Source organism: Prinia subflava, chromosome 1, assembly GCF_021018805.1.
Source record: "Prinia subflava isolate CZ2003 ecotype Zambia chromosome 1, Cam_Psub_1.2, whole genome shotgun sequence".
Classification (NCBI taxonomy): Eukaryota; Metazoa; Chordata; class Aves; order Passeriformes; family Cisticolidae; genus Prinia; species Prinia subflava.
Genome location: NC_086247.1, coordinates 28186391 through 28196502, shown reverse-complemented (window position 1 = coordinate 28196502; position 10112 = coordinate 28186391). Strand labels below are relative to the sequence as shown.

Here is a 10112-nt window from a genome sequence, read left to right as displayed (position 1 = left end):
AAACAACATTTAAATGAATACATTAAGCACAAATGTGTTAATCACATAAAAAATGCATTTCTGTATCAAGTTCAAGTTTAGTTATTTCTTAAAATACAAGGGAAAAAAAAGTTTACTGATGTGCCATAAGTAAAGCAGCCCAGTTCAGGGATCCCATAAGGAATGGGCTTGTGCTCCATTTGATTATCCCTCAGTAGTGTTCTTTCATTCCTTGTCATGTAGCAACAAACTAGAGTTTATTGAAAATAGAATATGTCATCCAGGGTAGATCTGCAGAGATGTGTGCAGGAGTTAAGAGTGTGCCTGCAGGATTTTTGTTCTCCACATGCAGCCCCAGTACTGCACTGGGGATTAGGAAAGAAGGGGAGCTGCCCTTTCTGCTATCAGTCCTCTCCACATCTGTTCCTGTACCTTTCACCTGTTACCTGTACTGTAAACACAGGATCATCACCTCTCTCTGTTTCATTTCTTCAGTGTTCTCAGGCACCCAGACCCTAAACAAGAACAACTGCAGCCTGTAATACGTAATTGTCCACTCCTGCCTGCATCCACAGATATCTTCTGTCCCTTGTCATTTTCTCAGGGTATTTCTGCCCCATCCTTTAGCATATTTTGCATATGATATGCAGCCCTCCCTTGCCCACTCCTCCCCAAGCTGCTCTCCTCCCTGTTAGTGAGTGAAATAGGATTCATTGCTGTTGCTGTTGCTGCATGGACTACTTGGGTGATCAAAATCTCATCCGTGGTCATGGCCGACCTAAGAAATCCCATCTCTACAACTGAATTAAAAAGACCACCACATAGGAGGTATTTAAGTGTTTACAGATGGCTGTAAATTTCCAGAGCACAGAGGAATATTTGACAATTTTTAGTGACTCTAAAAACTGTTTGACTCTAAAAACCCAGTGTTTACCCTCATCCTTAGGTGCTCACACCTCTAAATGTCCTGTGCTGTGTAATAGACAAAGCTGTGCCATCCATGCCCCAGTTCCACATGGATCTCCATAGCTCAGAAAGCAAGCAGTCAGACTGGATTTGGGAGAGAGGACAAAGTTATAATGCTTTAGAATTGCTGGACAGAGAGTGCAACAAGTGAGCCCTCACTTTCCATATGCCATGAAAACACATTCCTGTAATGCAACAGAAGAAAAGTAGCTCTCACAAGCAGTTATTTTTACACTTTTCACAAACTAGAAGCAGTTTTATATCTTAATGCTATCAGATACTATATTAGTTTCAGAATCTATTAGTCAGTGGAAATAATCACAAAGATTATTTGTCTCTAGTGTTCAATTTTATTAGCGAGTACTTTTGGAAGAAAAATGAAGTCATATGTTAATTGCTAATAAATCTCAGGTGTTTACACCATGCTATACCATACAACTCTACTAATCTGATTCTGACAGGCTTTAAAGCATAAGGTATGCCATAAAAATATCTGTAATTTATAATATAGTGCTATAGTAGTTATTGTTAGAAGCTGCCAATGCAAAGTAAAGAGGCCCTAGTTTTAGCTGAAGTCTTTGCTCATGCATAAGTTTGAGAAGAAGAGCCCTCCTATGGTTGGAAATCTTTCATGCTTGGTTTCTATTGAAGATTTGGAAGTGATAAAGCAGGCAGTGCAGGTACTTATGAAAGGAAGCTTTGCATTCTGTAACATTTAGTGAGAGAACAGCATGACCCCCAGTTGGTTCTAACCCCTAAAATTAGGATGAATTTCTATATTAGGCAACACTAATATTGGTATTTAGCAGTAATACTAATGCTTCAAATTCAGTGAGAAGTTTCAATGTTTTAGGGGAGTCAGGTCTATCTACCTGACTTCCATGTTTAATGGGGTAATCCCACTGCTTGGCCCAGGAGGGGCTGCAGTCGAGAGGAATGATAGGCTCACCTCACCATTCATGTGACAGCTTCATCTGAAGACAAGGCCTGGATCATCCATCCTCCAGAGATAAACTTTTGCAAGCCTTTATGGAAGGGAATGTCTCAGAATAACAGGGAAGGGACAGAGGACAACATTCAGCACTGGTGATGTTCAGGCTGCCCTAAGAAGATCTGTAGAAGAGCTGAATATATTTGGAATTTCTAGACAGAAAAAAAACCCAAACAAACACAGACATACCCTCAGGGATACAAGAGACATACTGGAATAAGAGAACATAAAGGGCACGCTGTTGGAAAAGATTATACTGCTAGAACCAAAGATAATAGTCGTACCCTGTGAGCACAGCTACAAAGACATAATAGTTCCTCTCTGTGAGCTGGAAGAGATTTGCTGAAACCCTAGATGTAATGCTGTCATCCTATTGATTACAGAGAAGCTCATGCTGGTACCTCTTCTCAAGGCACATTGACTGGAGCACAGCATTGACCTCATGCAGCTGTTGGCCTCCTGATGGGACCACAAGGAAGGTCTTACTGGAAAACAGAACAGGAGTATGTCTGCAGATGCTTGAACATATAAAGCTACTCTGCATTCCCTTAGTAAAAACCATCTCTCCCTGAGCTTCACTTTACTCATTTTCATAATTTAAGACCACCTAAATGTAATTAAAAACTCCAAATTAATGAGTAGTAACAAACAATGAGAAATTTTCCTTTTACTGTGTGTACTCAACAGAAGGGGCAGGAAGTGAAATATGATGCTAGACTAAAAGGAAATCAGAGAGTTCACTGCAGCAATATGTCACTGGTAGTAATTGTGCCATAAAATGAAAGTGTTTATTTTTAGTTTGATTCTTTTATTAAAATAAATCCTGTTGAGGGAACTTACCTACAAAAGTTATTTTTATATGTGTGCAGCAAATTTTTCTAATTATGCAGCTACTCCTGGGAAAAGTAGCAACCACTGAAATGTAATGATATGTTTGTAAAAACAAGATTTATGTTATTTTTCTAAAGGATACGTCATTGCTGACATTTTAATTATGTAATTCCTTCTTAGACTTCTAATTTCGGTGCTGTTTCTATATTTCAAAAGGAAATTTGACACAATCCTGTATCCCTCCAAGGGTCTCAGCTAGCTCAGCCCTTCTCAGGCCTAACAGGATTATATCAAGAAAGACAGGACAAGGATTCAAAAGAGGCTCTCTTACCCTTTTAGCTGCAAGTCCTTTATTCCAGGTTGATGTCCCGGGAGAGAGAGAGCTCCCGGGGGACAGGGGACCCTTTATCTTAGGGTCTCTGAGGGAGGGGCTAGCTGGCACACAGCCAATGGGGTCAGAAGGGGAAGGAAGGGTCAGACTACATGACAGGAGTTCCAGGGGTCCCTGAGGGAGAAGAAACCATTTCCCCAGGGGGATGTAACATCTCCTCCTTTTTTTTGTTTAAAAAGATACAGAGAGAAGTTCTCACATTCTGTTTAACACGGAGTGTGGGTTTCCCACCACTTATGGTTGGTAGGGAGACCGGACCGCTTTAGATTTGCCAACTCTATATGGTTGACTTCTGAGGTAGAAGATATGAGGCCATTAATAGCCTTGAAAATCAAACAGCGTAGGATTCCGAATGCTATGGTTACAAGGAAAAGGATAACAAAAAGTAACAAAATTGTTTTGACTACAGAAGTCCACCACCCAGTGAGTCCCCAGCCCTTGAACAGTTCCTTGATCCAATCTTCTGATTCTTGCTTCACTTGTCCAATCATGTTGTTCATGCTTCGGAGGGCAGCATGGATGTTTGGAGCCTTTGAGGACAAATTCATGCAACAGAGTCCTTCAAATTCCTGGCATTCATGTCCATGTAATAGCAAGAGATAATCGATAGCGGCACGGTTCTGGATCGTGGCCTGTCTGGTAATCTCCTCGTCTTCTAGGAGGGAGCTGATGGCGATAGATGTTAAATTAGCCTGCTTGACCACCCAGCACTCTAGTTGGCCCAATTCACCTAGAGCTTTGGCTGCTGCTACCCACGGAAGAAACAGGGATACAGCAACTCTTTTTGACTTTGCCCAATGAAAAATGTCTGAATTACAATTTGGGTCCAAATTGTCAGCACTCCTTTTTTGAATTTTGTCAGCCGATTTGTTTTTGTGTGTCCATTCACGAATTAAAGTTTGGTTGGGTGTCAACACGGACAATCGCCCTATGGTACATGGCCCTCCGAAAAGCCGGGATGGAATTCCTGCCCATGCCCGATCCCCACAAACCAAGAACAATCCTCTAGGGAGGCTTCTGGGTTTGGAGTGGGATGGGTTGTCTGATGCAATGTGGCTTATATTATGACACCACCTCTTTGCAGTAAATTCTCCCCGGTACTGCTTTATAAGGTGGTACTCGTCAGTGCTAGAGGGTTTTGGGATGACAGAGAAATGGATGCAGTATGTGGCAGGGGAGGAACCCAATAGTTCTAACTCCTGGGGTTCATGAGCTACCCTGGGCAAACCCTGCACCCATTCCGCTAAGGGGTTCATGGCAAACACGTCTTGCTTCTGATGATCTTTGTGTGGTTGTGGGGTGTGTGCCTCTGGAATTTCGTTGGACCTGTATTTGTCCAAGCCTGCTGGAAATTCTCCAGCCTGCAAAGGAATTCCTACCAGACAGGTAGACATAGGATTCTTAGCTGCTGCAGTGGACAAACATATGTTTTCTTGCTGAAGTGTCTGTGCCAGGGTTACCCAGACGTTCTGACGTGGCTGAGGGATGATCCATGCAGCTGCCAGACTGTTCAGCATTAGCAGGATGACAACTTGGATGGGGTTCATCATAGGGTTGAGTGGGAGGTAGGTTTTCTCTGGAAGGGAAAAATAAACATTTTTAAAACATGTTAAAAGTTCCTGTTTCTGCCAGAAGGAATCCACCTCTAAGGAGGATCTTTCTCTTCCATCCGGCGGCGTCTTCTCTTCGAAGCATCAGTCACTTGCTTCTCGTCCCCTTCTGCTGGAGCTGGATTTTTGGGGACAAAAGGTTTCACCCACTTCTGGGGAATCCACCGAGGGCCTGAGGGAGTAGCCACGCATGCATAGCCACGACCCCAGGTCACCAGCTCATAGGGACCTCTGGTTTCCCAAGTTTCAGGATCCCTAATCAAAACCGGTGGACGCTGAGACAATTTAAACTGATCACCACTGTTAAAATGACGTACCACAGGTGGACTCATGTTTTCAAATGAACAGTTTAGAAAATTGATGGTGAACATGGCTTTGCAGAGCTTCTGCTGTGGTGTCATCCACGAAGCCGAGCAGTTCTGCCTAGCCAGAACCTGTTTGAGCGTTTGGTGTGCACGCTCGATCACAGCTTGACCTGTGGGGGAGTGAGGGATGCCAGTTTTATGCTCCACTCCCCACTGCTGGACAAATTCTAGGAACTCCTTGGACACATACCCTGGGCCATTATCAGTTTTGATTGTTTTTGGAATTCCCAACACTGCAAAGGCTTGCACTAGGTGCTGCTTGGCATGTATGGATTTTTCTCCTGCGTGGGCAGAGGCATACACTGCACCTGAATATGTGTCAATGCTCACATGAACATATTTGAGGCGACCAAAACTAGGAATGTGTGTGATGTCTGTTTGCCATACCTCACAGCTGCCCAGGCCCCTGGGGTTCACCCCCATGCCCATCGATGGCATGACCTGGAACTGGCAGTTCGGACAGGTACCTACAATGGCTCGAGCCTGGCTCCGTGTTAGCTGGAATTGTCGGATCAGGGCTGGCACATTTTGATGGTAATGTTGGTGACTCAGTTTTGCCTGCTGGAAGACATCAGGGAGATGTGCCTTTTCAACTGGTGCAGCAAGGGAGTCTGCCTGGCGATTCCCCTCTGCGATCTCACCTGGCAAATCAGTGTGTGACCTCACATGCATCACGTAAAACGGGTGCTGTCGATGAGAAACCAAATAGATTAGCTTTGAAAGCAACCTGAAGAGATGTTCATTCTCTATTTCCTTGAGCACAGCCTGCTCCGCTCTGGACACTACTCCCGCCACATAGGCAGAGTCGGTTACCAAATTGATTGGTTCTGAGAACTTCTCAAAAGCTCTTACCACTGCGGCCAGTTCAGCCACTTGGGGGGATCCCTCCACAAACTCAACATCAGCTTCCCAATGCTGAGTCCGTGGGTTCCTCCAAGTCACGACGGACTTGTTTGAAGTACCCGATGCGTCTGTGAAGACTGTGAGAGCTTTGAGTGGTCTCCGACTCCTTTTCTCATGAGGAATAAGGTGGAATTCCTCATTGAACAACTTGTGGGACGGGGCATGGACTGATATTTGTCCCCTGTAGCTGTCCAGAGATAATTGGAGACTGGCATTGCTCTGCAGCAAATGCTCAAACATCTCTTTGGTCAATCTCTCAGGAGAGTTCTTTCCCTCCTCTGAAAGTCTGACCGGGAGGTGAATGCATGCAAAGTCACAACCTGCCAATTCACACAATCTTACCCTGGCCTTCCGAATCAGCTGTGCTATCAGCTCCTGTGGCTCTGTGATGGTCTTGGATCTTTGGTGGGAGAGGAAAACCCACTCTATTATCAACAGTGAATCTCTCTCTTCCTCGATCCACTGAAAGATCAAGCCATGCAGGTGTGGCAGTTTTCCTAGAACAATAAACTGGAAAGGCACCTTTGGCTCACACCGGTGAGCCTGTCTCTCTGACAAGGCTTTTTGTACCTTTTCGATTGCTGTCTTCGCCTCTGGGGTCAGCTCCCTGGGAGACGTCAGCTCCTTCTCCCCCTTCAATAAATTGAAGAGGGGTTCTAGATCTTGATTTGTGAGGCCTAGCCAGGGTCTTACCCAATTCAAGGACCCACACAGGGAGTGGAGATCTGCTAGAGTTTTTGGATTGCAGCCAATTTCTAAGCTCTGTGGAACTACAGTCCTTGCACTGATTTGCAAGCCCAGGTATTTCCAAGGTGGCATCCTTTGAACCTTGTCCTCCTGTAACTGAAATCCAGCAGAGGTTAAAACTTTAACCACTAGGTCAAGCGTGTGTTGGAGTATAGAGTCATTGGGGCCACACACTAGCACATCATCCATGTAGTGAAGGATGATGGCTTCTTTTCTCTGTGCGCGTATTGGAGACAGTAATGAGGCTACATATTGTTGGCATATAAAAGGACTCGATTTGAGACCCTGGGGAAGGACCCTCCAGTGATAACGCTTCATTGGGGCCTGTCTATTGACAGTGGGAACTGAGAAGGCAAACCTAGGGGCATCTTCAGGGTGCAATGGAATTTGGAAAAAACAGTCCTTGATGTCTAAGACAGCCAATTTCCAATCTCGGGGGAGCATTGTTGGAGTGGGCATCCCTGGTTGGAGGGGTCCCATGTCTTCTACTATTTTGTTAATTTCTCTTAGATCATGGAGCAACCTCCACTTATCCTTTCCCGGTTTCTTTATCACAAAGATCGGGAAATTCCAGGGGCTAGTTGTCTCCACAATATGTCCCTGAGCCAATTGCTCTTCCACGAGTTTTTCCAGCGCCTTGAGCTTTTCTTTACTCAAAGGCCACTGTGCTACCCATCTGGGGGTGTTTTCTAACCACTTTAACTTCTGGGTAGGGCGCTCCACAGTGGCTACTTGCAAAAATCCTGGGGTGTTTTAGGAATGACCAATCGGACTCCCCACTGAGACATGGTGTCCCTCCCCCACAGTGGGGCGTTATAATCTGCTACGAAAGGACGGACATTCGCCACCTTTCCATCAGGTCCCTCAATTTGCACCACGTTTTTCGAAATCCTTGCCATTGAGATTCCTCCTATGCCCTGAAGTTTGCCTGCCACCGGCTCTAATTCCCAATTTGAAGGCCACATGCTTTGTGGCAATACGGTGACCTGAGCTCCGGTGTCGAGTACTCCCGCCACTTGGAGGCGCTCTGATCCACAAGTAATGTTGCACATCATAGAGGGTTTAGGTTCCCCCACCACCTCTGTCCAGTAGACCTCTGGTGATTTACCGTCTGCTGTGATCTCTGCTGGAACCGGAATGGCTTGGGCAAGAATCTGCCCCGCTATCAGATAAAAGGGTGGGTGCAAACAACGAGCCAACAACATGAGGCCTATTATTTTTCCCTTTATGGTCATGGGAGCTATCTCAATTTCCAAGGGTGTGTGTGCTGTGTCCCCAATAACAAAATACTCACTGTCCAATCCCACGTGGTAAACCGTCAGGTCCTGTGAGATGTTAGACAGGTCAACTGTTATAACCATCCACTCAGTAGATCTGAAATGGAAACCTTTGGTAGTTACAAGTCTAAAACGGCCAAGTGGCTGCCAAACCTTGTTAGTTGAGCATTTAACATTTACATTTTTCTGCACCCCCACACCCCGTGACCTGCCCTCCCCCCCCTTTTTCTTTAAGAGAGAAGCTTTTGCCAATGTGAGTCCCGCTACATTTATATCTTTGCGCGTTGTAGTATCAACCGCGGGCACGCGCTGTGAATTCAGTTTTTTTGTTTGTTGGATTTCTTCTGCTTCTGGGTCTGAGGGCAGGATCTGGCGAAGTGTCCTGGTTTCTTGCAGCGGAGGCAGATGATGCGCTGCAGCTGGTCTGGTGGCATCTGCTGCCTGCTGGGGTGTGGTCCAGCAGGGGCTGTATGCTGTGGGTGTGTTGTTCCAGGGTGTCTTTCAGTTGTGCAGAACAATTCTGCCCGTCTGGAACAAGCTTCTATCATCTGGGACAGAGTAGGTGGTGGGTCCAAGGGTAAAGTGAGGATAATTCTACGACAGGTCTCATTAGCATTTCTTTGAGCCATCTCTTTGATCAGCTCTGCCTGCACCACGGGATCTGGTATTTGGTGTTCCACCTGTGTCCTCAGACGATCAACAAACTGTAAGAAATTCTCCGTAGGAAATTGTTTAACATTGACATAACTTCCTTTCCCTTCCCTTGATGGTAGCTGATAAAACATTTTCTCTGCAACATTGCTAATCCTAAGTAAAATTTGTTTGGATAATACTCGGGTTTGTTTTTCAGGGCAAGCCCATGCACCCTCACCACACAGATGTTCAAATGTAATATCATTATTCTCAGTGTCTTTAGCCATATTAGGGTTTTGCTGAATCTCCTGTAAAAGTGTTCTTAAAGCTCTTTTCCACATATTGTCCCACAGATCATACTCTGAGGGAGATAACAGACACCTGAATAAGTCCTTAATATCATTAGGGACCATTTCATTAGAATCAAATGTGGCTCTAAACATCCCTTTAAAGATGGGGGTGTCCCTGCCAAACTCACGTTGTACTTTACATAGTTCTTTCTTGTCTTGGTAGGAGAGTGGCTGGTATTGCCGAGAACCCTGCCTTTTGCCTACATATGCTACAGGAGCTACAGAGAAAATGGGTTCATCTGCATTTGCCAAGGGTCTGGAAGCTGCTGCCGGACCCCCCGTGTCTGGGGATACCGGGGTTACAGTGTTATCAGTCCCTTGTGGGTGGGGAAGGAAAAGCGTGCTCTGTCCGTGCTGGCTGGGCAGCCCAGGCTGTCCCCCTCCCCCCGCCGTGTGGCAATCATACCCCCCGCTGTGGCCGTGCAGGGTGGGGGGGGCGGCCCTCTCCCTGCTGCCAGGGAGGCAGGAGGAGGAGGAGCCGGCCCCCCCTGAGCCGCCGCAGCAGCCGGGAAGGAGGCAGGGGGAGGAGGGGTGGGGTGGGGCTGCCGGAGGCCAGCAGGGGTTGGCACAGGGGTATGGGATGGGGGCGGGGGCAGAGGGAGGGGGTTGGGAGGGGAAGGGGTCGTGGGGGGAGGGTCGGGGCACATGGCAGCCGCCATTGTTATCAGCCACGTGGAGGGGGTCCCTAAGGGACCCTGCCGCCTCGCAGAAGTCCCGGGCCGGCCCTGCCCCCCCGCCGTGATCCTGAGGAGAGAAACTGGCTTTGTTAAAAGGATCCCGGGACAAAGGTAAACCCGGGTATAAAGGTGGATCAGAGGGGGGATTACATGGGGTAAGTTTTTGCTCCTGGCTGGGTTTGTTTAACTCTAACAGATGGTTACGAGCTTGCAAAAATATTGGGATAAATACAGAAACGGCGTGATCATTATTTTGGACTTTATCTGTGATTACCGTACCCACGTAATCCCAAAAAGAAACAGTATCTATCTGCAGCAATTCAGCTTCAGTAAATTCATGTTCTAACCAGCGAACAAAACGTTTTTGCAGCCTTTTGGAAATTTTAGCGTTA

The 10112-nt window shown here is 46.3% G+C and overlaps 1 protein-coding gene across 1 annotated transcript; it reads right to left on the bottom strand.

The window, feature by feature from the left end:
• Positions 1–2995: 2995 nt before the first annotated feature.
• Positions 2996–9225, bottom strand: LOC134547715 (uncharacterized). Its single transcript, XM_063391848.1, has 2 exons — positions 8078–9225; positions 2996–4734 (listed from the first exon to the last, which is right to left on the bottom strand). The coding sequence occupies exons 1-2, from the start codon at positions 8142–8144 to the stop codon at positions 3365–3367; spliced, it is 1437 nt and encodes a 478-aa protein (XP_063247918.1). The 5' UTR covers positions 8145–9225; the 3' UTR covers positions 2996–3364.
• Between the last annotated feature and the right edge of the window lie 887 nt (positions 9226–10112).

Bases quoted from the DNA above. Each gene is read 5' to 3' on its own strand.
- LOC134547715 (XM_063391848.1), bottom strand. From the start codon at position 8,144: ATGGTTATAACAGTTGACCTGTCTAACATCTCACAGGACCTGACGGTT. The intron at 4,735-8,077 runs GTGAGTATTTTG...TTTCCCTTCCAG, and splicing joins TTACCACGTGGGATTGGACA to AGAAAACCTACCTCCCACTC.